General features: G+C 42.0%; 1 protein-coding gene across 3 annotated transcripts in view; it reads left to right on the top strand.

The window, feature by feature from the left end:
* LOC137563207 (transient receptor potential cation channel subfamily M member 7-like) overlaps window positions 1-21,584 on the top strand; it is a 267,700-nt gene that overhangs the window by 125,640 nt on the left and 120,476 nt on the right. For all 3 annotated transcript variants that reach the window (XM_068275389.1, XM_068275388.1, XM_068275391.1), the window contains exons 3-5: window positions 12,876-12,914; window positions 15,034-15,214; window positions 18,263-18,476. In XM_068275389.1, the coding sequence (XP_068131490.1) occupies window positions 12,876-12,914; window positions 15,034-15,214; window positions 18,263-18,476 (434 nt within the window). The remainder of the gene's footprint in view (window positions 1-12,875; window positions 12,915-15,033; window positions 15,215-18,262; window positions 18,477-21,584) is intronic.

Here is a 21,584-nt window from a genome sequence, read left to right as displayed (position 1 = left end):
TCCTGCTATCCTGTTTCCCGTCCGTCTGTCTGTCTTGTCTGACACGAACGCTTGCTGTAGGCTCGGTGAGGTAACCGTTAAGCAAGCGCTCGCGTTCTCTGTTTTGTGTTTGGGTGGTGGGGGTTAGTTAGGCGTGCTTGTCTCTGTTGTGCTTAACATGTGGAGACCGCGCTGTAAACGCGTTCGCTGTTGCGAATGAGTGCGGTGTTCGCGTTTAGTTAGCGTTCGTTATTTTCCTTATCTTCTCATTGTATGATTTACTGTGCCTTTGCTACTCTCGTCCCCTGTCTTGCTTAAGCCTTGTGTCACCTCTGGCAATCGCCTCTCTCGCGATTGCATTCCTACTTTGTTTCTGATGTTGTGTGTGCACCGTCCCGGGTTGGCGACTAGATTGGAGCACATACATACATTCTGTCCCTGTGCTCATTCTCATTCGCAATCGCTTCTCTTGCGATTGCGTTCTCACTTGGTTTCCTCTGTTGTGTGTCCACCGTCGCAGGTTGGCGGCTAGATTGGTGGACATACATACATTGCTCATCTGTGCTTATTCGGTCTTGTGTCGCTGTTAGCAATCGCCATCTCTTGCGATTGCCTTCTCACCTGATCTTCATGGTTGTGTGTTCATCGTCGCAGGGTGGCGACTAGATTGGTGGACACACATGCCCTCTGTCGCTTGCTCTCTCTCTTTCAGGGCTATCTTGCCTTGCGTTTCTTCCCTTCGTACAATTCCTGTCTGGCCTCTGTGGCAGGGCAGAGGATCTGTTCCTCTGCACTCCACAGCTCCATCTGCCGACAGGAATTTCCCTCTACAGGTGCGTTGCACCTTTTGCTGGGTTCTCTCAAATTGTACGCTTGTGGAGGATTTCCGCAGTGTCAGCGCACGTCCTGTGCGCTGACCACGGAGAGAATTACACAATCGTTACATGCGAGTGATTCTTCGCGTTCCCAGCCAAAATATCGCCCCTATGCGCCCAGGTGGCCGCAATGGCAGCATAGGGGGCGATATTTTGGCTGGGAACGCGAAGAATCACTTGCGTTCCCAGCCTGTCGGGTCCTGACAGCGAAACCGGAAGTGGTCGCCGGCGGGGACGGGAGGATCAGCGAGACACGGCGAGGGCACCGATCGGCTGCAGGGGGCTGAGGGAAGCCCCAGGTGAGTAAAACTCATTTTTTTCGAGATTTTAAGTGCCTCTTTGAAGCCAAAGGCTTCCTCTTCAATCCACAATCCTCAAATACCCCCAAACTACGCAATACTGAACAATGACTATGTTCAGGTGGGGGGTAGGTTAAAAGCATTTCTTCCAGCTTGGCAAAAAAATTCAAAAAGCAAATATTTATATAATATAATTAATAATAATAATAATATTAATATAATATAATTAATTAATATAATATTATAAAGCCAAACAATCAGGGAAGGGTACAGAATTCAATTTTCTAGAAAACCTCCAAAACTTTTCAGACTGACAAGTTTTTTACAGTCCCCAGTGAAGCAGTCTGCTATGGAAAAAGCTGTGGAGAATCTTTTCCAGAAGGGAATTGTGCAAGAGGTTCCAATTCAGGAGAAGGGAAGGGGTTTCTACTCCACTCTCTTCCTGGTTCCAAAGATGAACAGTGATTTTCGCCTGATTATAAATCTTCGATTTTTGAACCGTTACAGTGGGATGCGAAAGTTTGGGCAACATTGTTAATCGTCATGATTTTCCTGTATAAATCGTTGGTTGTTATGATAAAAAAAAGTCAGTTAAATATATCATATAGGAGACACACACATTGATATTTGAGAAGTGAAATGAAGTTTATTGGATTTACAGAAAGTGTGCAATAATTGTTTAACCTCCCTGGCGTTCTGGGTAATGCGTACATAAGTACGCATTACCCATTTTGTTAAATATTTTTTTTTCCGCATGCTGTAGCTAGCGGATTGCTAGCTACAGCAGTACGCCATGCCCTACGCGTCCGCATCCACCCACCAAATCCCCGCCGGCCATACTTACACGTCCACGATCCCGCGAGAAGCATGACTTTGTATCGTCACGTCTCCCGTCGCCATGGTGATGATCGGACATGACGTCATCGATGTCATGAGGTCATGGGGAACTCCGATCCTTCCCATTGCGCAGCCTGGCGGTTATTTGGGGGCGCATCGCGGCGGATCGTAGGGTAGCGATCGGACAGAACATGTAGCTAGCACATGTTCTGAAAAAAAAAAAGTAAGTAAAAAGACCCCCCAGGAGCTGAGCAATCCTCCTTGGCGTACATGGACGAGCTGATCTCGTCCATACCGCCAAGGAGGTTAAACAAAATTAGGCAGGTGCATACATTTGGGCACCACAAAAAAGAAATGAAATAAATATTTAGTAGATCCTCCTTTTGCAGAAATCACAGCTTCTAAACGCTTTGTGTAGGTTCCATTGATAGTCTGGATTCTGGTTGAAGGTATTTTGGACCATTCCTCTTTACAAAACATCTCTAGTTCATTCAGGTTTGATGGCTTCCAAGCATGGACAGCTCTCTTTAACTCATACCACAGATTTTCAATTATATTCAGGTCTGGGGACTGAGATGGCCATTCCAGAACGTTGTACTTTTTCCTCTGCATGAATGCCTTAGTGGATTTTGAGCAGTGTTTGGGGTTGTTGTCGTGTTGAAAGATCCAGCCCTGGCGCAGCTTTAGCTTTGTGTCACTGATTCCTGGACATTGGTCTCCAGAATCTGCTGATACTGAGTGGAATCCATGCATCCCTCAACTTTGACAAGATTCCCAGTCCCTGCACTGGCCACACAGCCCCACAGCATGATGGATCCACCACCATATTTTACTGTAGGTAGCAGGTGTTTTTCTTGAGAAGCTGTGTTGTTTTTCCTCCATGCATTACACCCCTTGTTATGCTCAAATAACTCAATTTTAGTTTCAGCAGTCCACAGCACCTTATTTAAAAATGAAGCTGGCTTGTCCAAATGTGCTTTAGCATACCTCAAGCGGCTTTGTTTGTGCTGTGGGCGGAAAAAATGCTTCCTCTGCATACAGCATCTCCTTGTGTAAATTGCGCCAAATGGTTGAACAATGCATAGTGACTCCATCTGCAGCAATATGATGTTGTAGGTCTTTGGTTTTGGTCTGTGGGTTGACTCTGACTGTTTTCACCGTTCGTCGCTTCTGTCTATCTGAGATTTTTCTTGGTTTGCCACTTTGAGCCTCAACTTTAACTGAGCCTGTGGTCTTCCATTTTCTCAATTTGTTCCTAACTTTAGAAACAGACAGCTGAAATCTCTGAGACCGCTTTCTGTATCCTTCCCCTAAACCATGATGGTGAACAATCTTTGTCTTTAGGTCATTTGAGAGTTGTTTTGAGACCCCCATGTTGCTACTCTTCAGAGAAATTTAAAAGAGGAGGGAAACTTACAATTGCCCCCCTTATATGCTCTTTCTTTTAATTGGATTCACCAGTGTATGTAGGTCAGGGGTCACTGAGCTTACCAAGCCAATTTAAGTTCCAATAATTAGCTCTAAAGATTTTGGAAACAATAAAATGACAAATGCCCAAATTTATGCACCTGCCTAATTGTATTTAAACAATTATTGCGCTCTTTCTGTAAATGCAATAAACTTCATTTCACTTCTCAAATATCACTGTGTGTGTGTCTCCTATATGATATATTTTACTGACATTTTTTATTGTAATAACCAGTGATTTATACAGGAAAACCATGACGATTAACAGCGTTTCCCAAACTTTTGCATCCCACTGTATGTAAAATACAAAAAGTTTTGCATGGAATCAATTTTTCCACAATACAGCTTCTAGTTAAGGATTACTTCATGGCGTCCATAGACCTTATAGACGCATACTATAATGTACCCATTTTGCCGGCTCACTGGAAATATGTGAGAGCAGCAGTTCGCATTTGATCCCAGGTCCTTCACATGCAGTTCAAGGCACTCCCCTTTGGGATTTCAAGTGCTCCCAGGATCTTTACAAAGATCATGATAGAGGTTGCAGCCCACCTGGGAATGCAGAAAATCATTCTAGTACCTTACCTAGATGACCTGCTGCTGATAGCTGTAAAATCCAAGGATACTCTCCAAGAGCACATTCAGATGGGTCTGTCAATTCTGAAGGACCTGAGATGGATCTTGAATCTAAAGAAATCCGACCTCACACCAGATCAGAGAAAATAATTTCTTGGGGCGTCGCTGGACACAGTGAACCAGATCTCCTGTCTGCCACAAACAAAAGTGGATCAAGTGATCACTTGTACTAAGGATTTTCTGAGAGCAAAATCTGTCACAGTAAGACAGGCTATGTCTCTCCTAGGCAAGTACTCAGCATGTATTCCAGCTGTGGCCGGGGCTCAGGCAAACTTCAGAATCTTCCAACTGACCATTCTGTGTCAGTGGTCAGGCAGACAGGAGGCTCTAGATCAAAAGATCAATTTATCAGATCCAGTGATGCTTTCTCTGAACTGGTGGACTACCAGGCAAAACCTGCAAAAAGGTGTAAGTTGGATCTCGCAAAATCCAGTAATTATTACCACAGATGCTAGCCTCTGGGGATGGGGAGCTCATCTGGGTCGAGAATACATCCAAGGCAGGTGGTCTCCAATAGAAAAGACCTTCTAATCCAATCACAAAGAGTTATTTGTGATCTGGAAGTCTCTACAGAGATGGGAAAAACGGCTTGTAAACAAAAGCGTGATTGTTCAGTCAGACAACCAGACGGCAGTAACTCACATAAACAAGCAAGGAGGAACTCACAGTCCTCCGCTAATCTCTCTATCTCTGCAGATTTTCCGCTGGGCAGAGAAGAGAACAAGGTTCTTTCCTTAAAGTCGGTTCACCTCAAAGGAAAGGACAATGTTCTATCGGATTGGTTAAGCCGCCAGGAGCTAAATCAGAGCAACTGTTGTCTGAACAAAGAGGTCTTTCTGACGATCTGCAGCAAGTGGGGTCTTCCATCCATAGACCTGTTTGCTGCTTGGAACAATGCACTTCTTCCCAGATTCTGCTCCTCAATCCTAGAGGCTCTCCGATATGTCTAGATGCATTCATGCTTCACTGGGGTCTGGAGAAAGCATTTGTACACCCACCCTAAGTTGAAATTAATCGGGAGGGTACTACAGAAAGTAATCAAAGACCAGGCCAAGACAAGAATTATCGCTCCAGACTGGCCAAGAAGGCCTTGGTATCCTCTGTTACTCTCCCTAGCAGTAGAGGAACCCATGGTCCTGCCAATCAGGGAAGATCTGCTGTATCAGGGACAGGTATACCATCCCTCAGTGGCCAGTCTGAACTTGAAGGCGTGGCTTTTGAGCGGCGCTTATTATTGAATCAAGGCAGACAGGAGGCTCTAGATCAAAAGATCAATTTATCAGATCCAGTGATCTGATCGTGGTCTGAGAAAGTGGTTTCTACCTTGCTACACGCAAGGAACCCTGTCACTTCCACTATCTATCTCAGAATTTGGAAAGTATTTTGTGAATTTAACAAAGATACTCCTGAAAATCTTGAAAAGTTTTCAATCCCAAATATTCTAGAGTTCCTGCAGAAAGGGCTAGATATGGGTCTAAAATTAAACACCCTTAAGGTGCAGTTAGCCCTGGGTTCATACTTTGATTTTCCTTTTTACTAAAATTCTTTAATTAAAAGGTTTATCAAGGCAGTTAAAAACAAAACAGTAGTGAAGAAACTGACTGTTCCGCCTTGGGACTTGAATTTAGTCCTAAATTCTCTTATCGCATTCCCCTTTGAGCCCATGGATCAAATTTCCATTAAGGACTTAATGCTAAAGATGTGTTTGTTAGTAGCAGTGACTACAGCCAGGCGTATTGGGGAAATACAAGCCTTATGCATAAAACCATCATTTATGACTATCCAACCAGATAGAATCCCTTTTAAGTTACCTCCAAGTTTTTCTCCAAAAGTTGTGACAGATTTCCATAGAGAACAGGAAATCTTTATCCCTTCTCTTTGTCCGAATCCTTCAAATCGCTGAGAAGAGAAATTTAGTTCCCTGGATGTAAGGGAAATGATTTTGTTTTATTTAGATAAAATTGCTGAGTGGAGAAAGCAGGATAATTTATTGGTTCAGTTTCAGAGTGCTCGTAAAGGTGTAAGAGCGTCCAAGAGTACTCTCAGTAACTGGTTAAAGTTATGTATAAGCAAAGCTTATGAAATAGCAGGTAAGCCAGCTCCTGTGAATGTCAAGGCACACTCCACTAGGGCTGTCTCCTCTTCCTGGGCAGAAAGAAATTCTGCCTCAGTACTCCAAATTTGTAAGGCTGCCACATTATGACACCTTCATAAAGCACTACCGTTTGGATTTACCAAGTCACCAAGACTTGGGGTTTGGTCGCAAAGTATTGTCTGCGGTGGTCCCGCCCTGAGAGAGGTAATATTCTAACTCTCATCGTTCACCCAGAGTGGAGGCAAGCAGAAGCCAATAATTACTTTTTCCTATATAGGCTGAGAAAGAGTTTAAATATCGTCAGCCTCATACCAATATAAAAAGTTTTTGTCCTTATTCAAGCCCTTGTCCACAGCTTTGAACCAATTTATACATTTTGTTTCTGCTATTAATCGATCATTTGACGTTTTGAAGCCCCCCTACAGGGCAGTGACAGGAAGATCATACATGCTGTGTCCGTTGGACTGAAAGTGTGTAGCAACTGGGAGTTCAGATTCGGTATCGTTGTTAGTGTGCCTGTGTCCATTCATACGTTTGCGCAGAGTTTGTTCAGTTTCTCCCACGTACATAACATGGGGCATTTAGCACACATGATCAGATATACCAGATTGGTGGAACCACAGGAAAATGTGCCTTGTACTCTGTACTCCTGTTGTGAACCTGGTATTGTTAACCTGTCAGTGGAGTAAATGTGTCTGCAGGTCCCACATCTTTTTTGTCGGCAGGGTGATGTTCCGTTTTGTTGAGGCCTATTCAAAGAACTCTTGACAATCATCTGTTTTAGATTGTGTGGTTGCCGATATGACAAGAGGGGAGGTTTAGGGAATATCTTTCTCAGTCTGTGATCCTTGTGTAAAATGGGATGAAGTTCCTTAGCAATCCTCCTTAAGATTTCCAGGTGTGGGTTGTAGGTGACAACCAAAGGGACACGGTCCTCTTTCTGGTTTTGCTTATATTTCAGGAGTTCAGTCCTGGGGATGATGCTGGCTTTCCTTATTTGGGCCTCAGCCATAGGAGGACTGTAACCTTGTTTAATGAAAGTGTTCTTAAGGTGATCCAGGTGCTTGTCTTTGTCCATCCTGTCAGAACAAATCCGGTTGTACCTTATAGCTTGGCTGTAAATTATAGAGTTCTTAATGTGCTTGGGGTGAAAACTGTCATATCTTAGATATGTGGGACGGTCTGTAGGTTTGCGATACACAGATGTTTTGTAGGTTGTTACCCCTGATGTATATGGTGGTGTCCAGAAAGTTTATCTCTGTGTGAGAGTAGGTAAGTGTCAATTTGATTGTAGGATGGAAGGCATTGAAGTTACTGTGGAACTTGAGAAAATCCTCCTCATTTGCGGACCAGATGATTAAAATATCATCAATGAAGCGGAAGTAGGCCATGGGTTTTATGCGACATGAATTGAGGTATTCCTCTTCGATTTTGGCCATGAAGAGATTTGCATACTGTGGTGCAAATCGTGAACCCATTGCCACGCCCATTTGCTGTAAATAGAGGTCCTGTCCAAAAGTGAAATAATTATGAGTGAGAATGAATTTGATCAGTCCAGCAATAGGCTTTACAGGTATGCCCTGACCCTGAAGATATATACGGCAGGCCGCAATACCATCATCATGGGGGATGTTCGTGTACAGGGACTCCACGTCCATCGTGGCCAGTATGGTTCCCTCAGGTACTGGGCCGATGGCTGTCAGTATGTTCAGGAGGTGAGTGGTATCCTGTATGTAGCTGGGTCTTTTACAGACAAGAGGTTTCAAGATGTTTTCCAGCCACCCTGAGATGTTCTCTGTAAGAGTTCTGCTCCCTGAGATCACGGGCCTGCCCGAGGTTCCCTCTTTGTGGATCTTGGGAAGCATGTAAAAGCAGGCTGTTCTAGGCTCTTCAGGGATAAGGGTCCTTACATGTAGTCTGATGTTTGCAGGCAATCTGTTAACCATCCTATTGAGTGCCATCCTGTAGCCTTTTGTGGGGTCCCACTGTAATTTGGCATAGTGAGTGGTGTTGGATAACTGTCTTTGTGCCTCCTGGATGTAGTCACTGGTGTTCATTATGACTATGGCACCACCTTTATCCGCTGGTTCAATAATAATGTCCTTATTCTCCTTAAGGGATCTGATGGCCTGTCGCTCTTGTGGTGTTACGTTCTGGGCCAGTGTCTTTCTTTTACTCAGGATCCTGTCGGAGATTCTGCATCTGAATTTGTTGATGTATTTATCCAGGGCCGGGTTTTTTCCTTCTTTGGGGGTCCATCTTTTTTTTTTTTGTAATAAAACTTTTTATTGAAACATTTTTCATACAAAAAACATATAGAATATAGACATACAATCTGAAGAACATTACATGGAATTGCATTACCTAAGATGTATCCTCTGTGGTCACTTATGGTTAAAAACCACAGAACCTAGGCACAACTTATAAGAGTGTTAACGGTATATGCATCTCTTTATGGTATAAGAACGGTAGTTCTTTCAGAGTAGGAAGAAGGGAAAGCAAGGAAAAGAAGAAGATAGGAAAGGGAGGGAAGGATAGGTCTAGACAGGAAAACCAAATAGGACAGGGGAGGGACAGACACACTTGTCCATGTTCTTCAAACATTTCACTGATGTGATTACCGATATTATAATATTGTAGAGGAGGAACCTTACCAAGACCACCATTTGTACCGGTCTGAGGATCATCATTGAGGGGCTATTGATCTAGGGTTGATGTCACAGTTAGATAGCGATGTTAAAACTGAGATGTGTTCGATATTCTAGGACTGGATATGGGGAGGTTGCCAAGTATCAGGGATTTAGCCTCTTCTGACTTTCTGTATTCGTACCAAACCGCCCATTTTCTAGTAAACGCCTCATTACGGTCATGTGCACTATGAAACAGTTCATCCAGTCTGCAGATCTTATTGAGTTCAGTGAAGATCTGATTTATGCTTGGTACATTGGGGCTTCTCCAGTTCCTAGCAATTAATAGTTTGGCAACAATCATTAGGGTCCCTGTTAGATTTTTTTTTTTAGCTTGTGAGATCTTCCCCGGGAGCAAATTCAGGAGCGCTATAGCTGGTTGGAATGGTAGGTTTTCCAAATACAGAGAGTCATTGATGCCAAAGATTATTTTCCAGAATGGTTGTATTACCATGCAACCCCACCAGATGTGCATATACGAAGAGGGGGTCCATCTTTTTTTGTGGGTAATGGTAATGTTTGCTGCATTGCATGTGTCGGAGGTAAATTTTGCTGCATTTAACGTGCATTTAACGTGTCAGAGGTATCATTTGCCATGTGGTATATGTTGGAGGTAATGTTTTCTGCATTGCATGTATCGGAGGCAACATTTGCCACATTTATGCATCCAAGGTAATGTTTGCCGCACACAGAGAGGTAATGTTTGCTGCATTTATTATTTGATGGTCAAATAATAGCGGCTGCATTTGATACTTTGGGGTGAATGTTGCAGCATTTGGTATTTTGGGAGTTCATTATAAGTAAATAGCATGCTAACACATGAATCAAAAGAAACACAATGACAGGAAAGTTGATATGTTTCCCTGACCGCTTAGGTACGTCTTTCTAGTACTGAATTTGACCCCTTTTTGCCTTTAGAACTGCCTTTATTATTCATGGAATTCCTTAGAGATTTTGGTCAGTATGGGCATGACAACATCATGCAGTTTCTGCAGATTTATCATCTGCACATCCATAATATGAATCTCCTGCTCTATAACATCATGGGAGAAATGCTGCTTTCTTACATTTTTTTTTTTTTTTTTTTTTGGGGGGGGGGGGGGTTAGTACACTGTCTTGTTAACAACTTCTGATCTGAGCCATTGCATCTTCGCAGACTGATTAGAATGTACCCCCAAAAAACCTGAACTAAAGTCTGACAGGCAGGCAAGATATGACATGTTTATTAGATGTACAGCTAATACTAGGAAACATTTCCATTATTGGTTCATCCCAATATGTACCAACCGGTATGGCCATTGCTGTGACCTCAGTAACTCCTGATATAGGAGATTCCAAGGAGCTTTGAGACTACTTTGAGAGTAGTTGCCCAGTTCTCCCCTCATGGAAATGCCATCCCCGGCACACACAAAACTGTAATCAAATACATACAAAAGTGTACACAAAGCTTGTATACAAATGTTATTCCTGCAATTTATTGTGGCCCAACGAAAAGTTTCTCATTCAAACTTGAGATTATTTCTGGTTCATTCGATGATCTTGTGGTAGACAAATCCAAGGATCTCTATTGGTCAACTACAGAGAGTCCTGCAATCACTCACCTTGGTTTCAAGCTATTAAACGGAACTTAAAGTGATTTTAAAGAACCTCTGTTGTGGAAATGTGTAACATTTAAAATACTGAATTAGTTGTACGTTTGTCCTGGAGTAAAATGCAGTCTAAATTATTTTTCCTATGTTCCTGTTACTTACAGTAGGCAGTAGAAATGTGACAGATCTGACAGATTTTGGATTAATCTATCTCCTCAAGTGGGATTCTCAGAAATTTATTTTATTTTCAAAAGCACTCCCTGGATGGCAGTGGCACACTCCAACTGCCAGAGTAGTGTGCACAGGAGAAGACTAACTTTCCAGCACCCTTTTAAGGTCCTTTCCAGGGGGTGCTTTCAAAAAGAATAAAAGAAATACTTAAGAATCCCCCATATGGAGCTAGTCTAAAATCTGTCCGATTATTACTAGCTACAAAGGAAAAAAATAAAGTTATAGTGCATTTTACTGAGGAACAATTAATACGTATGTATTGTGCATTTTACTAATGTTCACAACAGTTATCCTTTAAATATTAAAAATAAACATGTCCTTACAAAGCAAAACTTGTAGGCTTGTATTTTATTAAAGAGGGATTGCCACCATAAAATCAAATTTCAACAGCACCTGGTCTGAGTGTATTAAGTGATAAGGATGCTAATCCTGCATTCAAAACTTTCAAAACTTTTTCTGCTGTTATGGTTTGGATTAGTTATCACATACTTTAGGAGCACTAGCCCTTTAATTGCCATTGCCATCGGCTGGCAAAACAGTTGCTTGCTGAGGGGTCTTTTTATCTATAATATATTCCTCCTCTTCCCTTTATTTCCCCCTCCTTCTAATGACATAAGACAGTACACTTCCTAGTATAGACCTCAGTGGGAGTGAATGAAGACTCTTGGAGGAGGGCAGGTAACGAATACACAATTAGCAAGAGGAGAAAAAAGAGTGAGGTAGGAAATGATGTCAGGATTAGCTTTATTCAAAGGTAACCAAGATGGAAACTGTCTAGAATAGGATTCTTTGCTTATCCTTTATAAAATTCACAGGAATCATAACGTGGACAGTGCAATACATCTGTTATGTAAGTAGAACTAGTATTTATCTACTTATATATGTGTTTTTTTATTTCTAGGTTAGCATGGGTGTCACTTGTTCTTTAAGTGTTATCTATTTTCCAGGAACAACATTTGTAATGCATTTTTCTCTCACTGGACTCAAAACACCTGGCATCATGTCTGACATCAATAATGAGTGGTAGACTGGATTATGTTACCAAGTAATTATCTACATGTCATTAAATACTGGACTGAACTATTATCCTTTCAGTCTTGATATAATGGCCTCCAGGGATGGAGCTGTACTTACTGATTGAGTGCAGTAATTAGTTCCTGTGGTGCAGTGCCAAATATTGGCCTCAACCCTGTCTTGAAAGGAAGAAGCTCAACTTTGCTTCACAAGATGAATGTTCATCCTCCCATTTCAGCCCAGGTAGTGACAAAGCTCCTTTTAAACAGATTATTTGTATCAATTTAAAATTAAATTAAAAGCATAAGAATACACAACATACCTTATTTGTAACAACTACCCGCTTCCCTATCCCTCCCGCCTTCCCTCTGCAGTCTGTTTCTGCCTCCAAGAAGCAGTCCGTACAACTAGACTAACAAAATGTCCTATAACCCATCAAAGGTAAAGATTTCAGAGCTAATATATGCAATCCGAGGGCCCCATACCCTATCAAACTTCTTTTGGCAGTTTCGGTTCAAATCAGTAAACTTGTAGAGGTGAAGTGAGTCTCCAACCAATTTAATCCAGTCAGCAACCTTCGGTGGTTGGGGCTGGTTCCAGTGGAGAATTAGGGTTTTCCTAGAATAGAAGCATGATATATTCCATAAGGCAATGAGTCAGGCACCAGAAAGTATGTCATGGGCCACCCCCAGGAGATGGGCATATCAACTCATGCATAGATACCATTGGGGGGACTGCTCTCAGGAGAAAGTACTGATCAGCAGCTTAGAAAAGTTGTTCTTACTACCACTGTACACCTGTCCAGTGCCAGCAACATTTGAAGACTCTTCACCGCTCCCCCTCTCCTCTTTTCAACTTATATCAGGTGTTTGTGTCTATGTGACAGTTTATTAGCTGAAGACTTTAAGAAAATGTTAGGTAATTCCTTAATTGCAGGTGGCCCTTTTATCTACTGTAAGTTTTAAGTAAAAATATGTCCATGTCTTATTACAAGTTTGCATCTTACTGCTAATTTACTTTACTGCTATAAAAATACACCAAAAAAAACATAGACTTAAAAAAAAACAACACACAACTATTCCTAGTAATTGACATGTAAGTAAAATTGCTAGTAAATGGTCCTGGGAATGTTCTTGGGCTTTAACCATGCCTTTACTTTTTCCTAGATGTATTCCTGGATGTCAGATATGCCACCAGCTTGTACGGTAAGTTATAGAACTCAATAAAGTTTTTATATTATTATATTCAAGAACATATAAATAGGTGCAGCTGCCAAATCAAATGGTGAAGTTGGCTCATATAGATCTACTTCTACATTAATTACATATTATTTCTTAAAGATTATAGGTGTTCTGCATATTAGTATAAATAAAGATGCCATTCAAAATGAAAGAAGTGCAGCCACAACCCTTAATTATACACAAAACTGCCAGGCGCCTGGCACATGAATCATGTTCCTGATATGTTTGCCAAGACTACTGGATTTCCCAATACTGTACCTACCTAAATTCAGCAGATAATTGATTAGTCGCAACTTTAATATTTATTTACATAGTACCCCTACTTACAAACGACTTGAGTTACAATGTTTCAGAAATACAGTTGTTTTTGTGTACAGAATATACAATTCTGTTTTTGCATTACATATTTTTTGTTGCTACATGTTATAGTATTGTATTATTGTATAAACTGTTATAAGGTGTGTAAAACACTTTAAAAGCACATTCAATACAGCCCAAAAATATAGTTTATACTATATGTCCAAATCCATAGATGTCCGAAAAGAAATAATTTATCCACTCTTCACTATGTATAACACAGAACTCAACTTACAAACAAATTCAACTTCTAAATAATCTCCCGGATTGGAACCTGTCTGTAAGTAGGGGACTTTCAAATCTAATAAATCCCACAGAACTATTTTGTGATCTCGCATTCATGTTGTAAAGGTTAATAAGAAAGCCTAATATTACCATCAAGGGCCCTAAAACTGGTTCAGTTCATCACCGCTGGCACTCGTCAGCCAATAATTAAGAAAACATTTAGATGGCAAGTATAATTAAATTACAGAATTTGAAAACTACAACTTCTTTCATAATATGTATCTCCTACAGTCCTGTGTGTGATGTACTGGCAAGGGATGGCAGCGCGCCTCAGGCAGTATGAATTTGACATGCAAACCAAGCACAGTCATAGATACAGGTGGCACAGGAGGATAAGTAGAGGCTTAACCACTTTGTGCACTAAGGATGGTATATCTACACCCAGCAGGACTTCAGTTCCTGCACAGGGGTGTAGATATTCGTCAATTGCAGAGCTCCTACACTCGCTCCCATGCGGGCACTCGCCTCCGCCCATTAGAGGGGAGATGAATGAATGTCAATGATCGCCGGCATCAATGAAATGCCGGTGTCATTGTATCTTCTGGAGTAACATGTCCACAAATTACTTCTGTTTAGCATACTTACAGTACGCTAATAGGAAATAATGCGCGAGGACGTCTTGTGACCAAATAGTAAAATTATGTAAAATTTATTTTAATAAAAAGACCCATATATACAATTACAATTAACCCCTTACCTCCCACCTTCTCCCATAGTTACATAAATAAATTACATGCATAAAAAAAAATTACAAAAACAAATACATAAATAGTTACCTTAGGGACTGAACTTTTTTTTTAAATATGTATGTCAAAAGGGTATATTATTGTCATTTATAAAATTATGGGTTTGTAATTAGTGATGGACGCAAAATTTTAAAAAATGCACCTTTATTTCCAAATAAAATATTGGCGCCATACATTGTACTATTGAAATATTTTAAACATGTTAATAACCTGAATAAATGGGCAAATAAAATCTGTGAGTTTTAATTATGGTAGCATGCATTATTTTAAAAATATAGTGCCTGAAAACTGGAAGCAATTCATTTTTTCAATTTTCCTTATTTCTCCCATTAAAATGCATTTAGAATAAAATAATTCTTAGCAAAATGTACCACCCAAAGAAAGCCTAATTGGTGGTGAAAAAAGAAAGATATAGACCATTTCAGTGTGATAAGTACTAGTAATATAAGTTAGAGGCGAATAAATGGAAGGATCGCTGAAAGGTGAAAATTGCTCTAGTACAAAAGGGGAAACACCTCTTAGTAGGAAAGTGGTTAAGAAACTCTTTAAACCATAGCAGTGTAGTTCAGCATGCAAGATAATCAGTTTGCATAGAGCAAAATAACATTTATTTAGTAAATAATGGCTATTACAATGCTCACTATGATTTGTTATCCTCTGAACTATATCTTGTGCAAATCTATATGTGTCTCCAGATGTCGATGTGGCCGGCTCATGAAAGATCACAATTTTAGTGTGGGCAATGCTGGCATAAATCTCTCTGGGAATGAGTCAGACTCAGAGGTTTGGACTGTGGAAAAAAACACAGTGAAAAGTTCTACAGATGCTTATGGCACCATTGAGTTTCAAGGAGGATCACAGAGCTGCAAAGCCAAGGTAAATGCATTATTTAATGTTACTTAAATATCCTATATATGGCATGCAAAGTATAACTAAGCTGTTGTAGACAAATAAATAAATTTAAAAAAGTATTTTAGAAAACTAGAATGTGACAGAGAAGACAATTTAGGATTAGCAGAATCCGAGTGAGAACCTGAGAAGTGGTAACTGGATGTGACTGGACATGATCAAATGAGAATTTGGGGTGTGTCATCCACTAACAGGTGCACTGTTGCTATGGTTGCAGGGAAGCACCTTTTTAATTGTTTGGTACGTGTAAAAAAAATCATAGCCGAGCCACAGAATAAAATGGGAAGGTCATTTTTAATGTTATTAGATTCTGATATGGTTTCCATAGGAAGGAGAAGTTACACCATTTTTTTAACAAAAGTTTAGGCATTGTAAATTTCAAGCTTTAACATTAATATTTAAAGCAGAATACAGTCTAAAAACATGTCTTTCAACTTCTTACTGTCTATATTGCATATACAGTACATAATCTTTGGCCCTAATTCGCTAACCTTTACAGTGTGGGTCTTAAGTAAAAAAAATGAATGTGATGAATGGAAAGAAAAATCGAGATGACAGATTCCTACTGGATCTCATGGATCCACCATCTTCAGCGAAAGAACAAAGGTTTAAAAACAACACTACAACAATTGTAGGGAGTTGCAAAAGAAAGAATTCTATGGAAAATAATGCAATGCATATGTACACTATATATATTTTTTTCTCTCAGTTAACAACCTACGAAGTGTATTAATAAATTATCCCATTTAGATTTGCACTATGTTAAAGATTTGCAAGCATATACTTCAGTGCATAATGCAATTGTTATGCCAAAGTGGTGCTAATCTGATTGATGAAGGTCTTGACGACTGAAACGTAGTGTCTAGTTTTCTATTTCGCTTAATAAAAGCCTTAATAGTAAAAAGAAAAAAGACAAAAAAAAAAAAGAAACGTAGTGCATAGTTAAAGGGCAACTGGAGTAAGAGGGATATGGAGGCTGCCATATTTTTTTTACTTTTACACAATACCAGTTGCCTGGCAGCAATACTGATCTTTTTGACTTTAGCAGTGTCTGAATAATGCCTGAACCAAGCATGCAGCTTATCTTGTCAGATCTGACAATGTCAGAATCGCCTGATCTGCTGCATGCTTGTTTAGGGTCTATTACTAAAAGTATTGGAGGAAGAGGATCAGCAGGACTGCCAGGCAGCTAGTATTGCTTAAAAGGAAATAAATATGGCAGCCTCCATATTCCTTTCTCTTCAGTTGCCCTTTATAGAGAATCTACAGTGTAAAAAAATTGCTCCTTTTACATTGCAGTGGTCTTCAGTATTAATGCCAAAGCTGAAACGCCGCATTCCCCCGGCACAACAAGGTCTTAATCGCCCCAAAATCCGCGGGGCAAAATTTGGGGCTCCTTCTGGGTAGAGAAAGAGCTTTGTGCAGTAGCTCTGCCTCTACTCGCGTCAATCTCCTCGGATCTCCACCTCCTCCCGCCACTCTCAGTCTTCTTTCACTGAGAGGGATGGGGAGAGGCGGAGAACCACGGAGATTGATGTTAATGGAGGCAGAGCTACAGCGTTAAGCTCTGCCTCCCGGGCAGCAAAATCCACGACCTGCAGAGTCTTGGATTTTTGCTCTGGGATTTTGGGGGATAAAACCTCGTTGTGATGCAGGAATGTTGCGTTTCAACTCTGTCATTAATGCTGAAGAGGAATGCAATGTAAAAATGCAATGTACGCTTCAGACTCTCTTTAAGTCCATATTAAGTGTTCACATAATTAGCAGGAAGTAAAAATAATTCAAAAATTGTCCACCTAAGCATAAGTGTGGACAAGTGTTAAATTACTTTATAAAGCATTCTCACTTCACAGCATTTTTTCACAAATACATAGAATATTTTCACAGCACTTTGCATTAAGTTCACATACAGAAAATAGTTGTTATGCATGCAGTTAGTGAAGTAAAGCATACAGTGTCATCATTTCACCCAAAACTATTTTTTTTCTTTTTTAGCAGTAATTAAGGAAAAAGTTCTGCTTAGCTCACAACTGATTAGCATATTAGTTGTGGTAAGGGCCGGGGGTAGAGGGGGGAAGTTAGTGGCAAAGGGATTAAAGAAGTGAGGAGCACATTGTTATGTAAAATTTGAAGGACATCCCTGAAGAAATAATTGTGATCTGGGGAAAGTGATTCATCCCACCAGATTGCTGAAGTGGAGGCCGGCTACTCTGGGGCACACTTGTACATACTAGATTTTTCAACCAAGAGGAATTGTTTCCACCAAGGAAAGTTTAAAGACTGAACCACATGTGTGTAAATGCAAAAACAGTGCTTAAAATTTGTGCGCATAGTGAAGTCAAAATTTATTTTTGTATGTTGGATGCAGTAGAATATCAGTTATGTTACCAATATTCTACTATCACCTACCAGAACCAAACTCTCACATTAACCCTCCCATACCCACGCCTAGCACTAACACCTTCCCACAAAACACCTAACACAACATCTAACCTTACTCATTGGTAATTGACCTGCCACTATTGCCGCTAAGTACTGTGTCATAATTACACAGCTTGTGACGATAAGTATGATTACTGATATTATTGTTTATGGGCACCAAAATGGCCAGGCCTGAGTTGGCATTATAATTACCTGCCTCACTGTATGTAGCTTAAGAACACCTGATCTGCTTGTGTGTTCTGGGTTAATGACTCAAAAAATAACAATTTTTATTATTGCTTATTTATATATAGTGCCAAAAACTTCTACAGTGCTTTTACATAATGTATATAGTCATGTCACTAAACTAAATGTCCCTCAGAGAAGCTCACAATCCTTCTATAGTCAGTCATTGTTTTACATTTCTATTGCACTCTAAAACCATTTTCTGGGGGAGGATATTAACCTATCTGTATGATTTAGTGATGTTTTGAAATCTTTTAATTATATGTTAATTTGTAACAAGAGAGATACAGTTAAATGAATTTGCTAGTGTACATGTACTTAGCATCTCACAATTTCTTTTCTTTTCAGTATGTTAGATTGTCAAATGACAGTAAGATAGAAGATATTCTTCACCTTATGGTGAAGGAATGGAGAATGTCCTTACCCAAGCTGCTTATCTCAGTATGTGGTGGAACACAAAAATTTGACCTTCATCCCCGTATTAAAGAAGCCTTGTCTAGAGGGTTGGTGAAAGCTGCAGTCACCACAGGGGCTTGGATCTTCACAGGAGGAGTAAATAATGGTAATTCCGAGAAGTAACTGTTGATGCAGTCATTTGATTAAGTAGGATAAAGGACCATTATTGTCAATTTCTGAACTACTTATATACTTAAGATGACAGTTGTGTTGAACGGTATAGCACTTGATGAAGGTCTTGATGACCAAATTGTTGTGCATGCTGTTGCTGTGAAATGATATAAAATGAAAACAACTTTCAGTTTCTCCAGGTGGATGGAGTCCCAGTTCTTTCTTTAAAGAGAACCTAAAGTAAAAAAAAAATGAGATTAACTCACCTGGGGCATCCCTCAGCCCCCTGCAGACGATCGGTGCCCTCGCAGCCCCGCTCCGATGGTCTAGGACCCTTCCGGTTTGGCCACCACCGTCCGACAGGCATGGGAACGCAAGTGATTGTTCGCGTTCCCAACCTGTATATCGCCCCCTATGCTGCTATTGGCTGCAATAGCAGAATCAGAATCAGAATCAGAATCAACTTTATTCGCCAAGTACGGCAGGAGCCGCACCTGGAATTTTTTGTGGACACAACGGCAATTGGCTTAACAACATCAACATGGTACAGATAATAGCTACATACACACTACAGCATTTTGACAGTCAATAGCAGCAGTTGGCAAACAGCACTTGGTACAGATCTTAGCTGCAGAGACACCCTGACGTCAATTTAACAGACAGCAGCAGTTCATAGATCAGATGGGCAGGACTATCTTATGCAAAACATACGTTTGTACGGTGACATGTGGTACACCACGGCCAGCTGGAGATAGTTCCTTCCGTGCTCGTATCCCGCATGGGGGTGGCAGAGGAAGATTAGGGGATGTCGGTTGGGAGAGTGCATGAGTTAAGTAGGGCAACCGCTTGGGGAAAGAAGGTGTTTTTATGCCTCGTGGTTTTGGTGAGGATGGACCTATAACGGCGACCTAGAGGAAGGGGAACGAAGAAGCAACTGCCCGGGTGGGAGGGGTCTTGAGTGATCTTGTTTGTCCTGGACCTCATTCTTGATGATTGAAGGATGTCCAGGGGTGGCAGGGGTGACCCGATGATCTTCTCAGCAGCACTGATTACCCTTTGGAGTTTGTGTTTGTCCCTTGCATTAGCCCCGGAGTACCAGACAATGATGGAGGAGCAAAGGACAGACTCGATGGTGGCAGAGTAGAAGCTGATCATTAGCTCCTGCGACATCCCGAACTTCTTCAGCTGCCTGAGAAAGAACAGCCTCTGCTGGGCTTTCCTTTGAATTACGGAGGAGTTCGCATCCCACTTCAGATTGTCCGTGATGGTGGTACCAAGGAACCGAGCGCTGTGTACTCTTGAGACCTCAGTACCATCAATAGAGACCGGACTGGGAGACGGAGCGTTTCTTCTGAAGTCTACAATTAGTTCCACAGTTTTTGCTGTATTTAATACGAGTTTGTTTTCCTTACACCACCCGAGGATCCGCTCAATCTCCTTGCGATATTCGTGCTCACCGTTTTCATCTATGAGGCCTATTATAGTGGTGTCGTCCGCAAACTTGATGACCTTGACAGAGTCAGCGGATGAGGTACAGCTGTTTGTGTACAGTGAAAAGAGAATCGGGGACAGCACACATCCTTGCGGGGCACCGGTGTTGGTGATTCTGGCACTGGAAGAGCAGCCGCCGATCCTGACTAACTGTGACCTGTTCGTAAGGAAATCCTTGATCCAGGCGCACAGATTAGGGTCAACGCCAAGTCGTGCTAGGTTGTCATACAGGATGGTCGGGCAAATGGTGTTGAAAGCGGAGCTGAAATCCAGAAGCAGGATCCTGGCGTAGGAGTTGGGTTTAACCAGGTGTTTCATGACGTGTGCTAGACTGATGTTGATAGCGTCCTCCACGGACCGGTTGGGCCTGTATGCAAATTGCAGGGGATCTGTTTTGGTGACGGTGTACCCCTTCAGATAGGGGAGGACCAGTCTTTCAAAGGTTTTCATGATGATCGGAGTTAAGGCAACCGGTATGTAATTGTTTAGGTCCGTAACACCTGGCTTCTTGGGGACCGGAATGATATTCGCTTTCTTGAAGCAGTAAGGGACCTCGCTCGCTGTCAGGGATCTGCTGAAGATAGAGGTTAGGATCAGGGCCAGCTGGCTTGCACAGATTTTCAGGCAGGTTGGGGATATGCCGTCCGGGCCTGGAGCCTTCCTGGTGTTGAGCTTCTGAAGATACATTAGTACGTCAGCCTCCCGGACAATTACCGGTGCTTGGAGGGCAGTGGCCGCTTGGGGAGGTGTGGCAGGAGGCTCCTCGGGTGGGGATGAGATTGCTAGGTCCTCGGAGTGGGTGGGTAGGTGCTCGAACCTGCAGTAGAATTTGTTGAGCTCCTCGGCTAGCGCAATGCTAGGAAGTGTGTGTTGGGGAGGGGGCTTGAAGTTTGTGGCTGCCCTGAGGCCTTTCCAGACTTCCCGTGTGTTGTTGGACTGAAGGTCCTGTCTTAGTTTGTTTGAGTAGTCCCGCTTGGTCACCTTCAGCTCTCGGTTCAAGGAGTTCCTGGCTTCCCTAAACTCCTCTGGGGTGCCGGTTTTGTGTGCTTCCTCTTTGATTTTCCGTAGGTGGCGTAGCCTGCCATTGAACCAAGGTTTATTGTTTGGTAAGACTTTGATGTTCGTTGTTGGGATGCATGTCTCCTCACAGAAGCGGATATAGGGGGCGATATACAGGCTGGGAACGCGAACAATCACTCGCGTTCCCATGCCTGTCGGCCGGTGACGGCCAAACCGGAAGGGTCCTGGACCATCGAAGCGGGGCTGCGAGGGCACCGATCGTCTGCAGGGGGCTGAGGGAAGCCCCAGGTGAGTTAAAGAGGAACTGTAACATGAAAAGATCCCCTGGGGGGTACTCACCTCGGGTGGGGGAAGCCTCCGGATCCTAATGAGGCTTCCCACGCCGTCCTCCATCCGTCAGGGGTCTCGCTGCAGCCCTCCGTGGAGTCCGGGCAGCGGTGACGTCAATATTTACCTTCCTGGCTCCTGCGCAGGCGCTCTGACGGCTGTCGGCTCCGAACTATACGGAAATACCCGATCGCCGTCGGGTCCGCTCTACTGCGCAGGCGCAAGTTTCCTGCGCCTGCGCAGTAGAGCGGACCCGAATGAGATC

This window comes from Hyperolius riggenbachi, chromosome 3 (assembly GCF_040937935.1).
Source record: "Hyperolius riggenbachi isolate aHypRig1 chromosome 3, aHypRig1.pri, whole genome shotgun sequence".
NCBI classification, from domain to species: domain Eukaryota; kingdom Metazoa; phylum Chordata; class Amphibia; order Anura; family Hyperoliidae; genus Hyperolius; species Hyperolius riggenbachi.
Note: the sequence above shows the minus strand (reverse complement) of the source record. Positions and strands in the feature narration are given on the sequence as shown.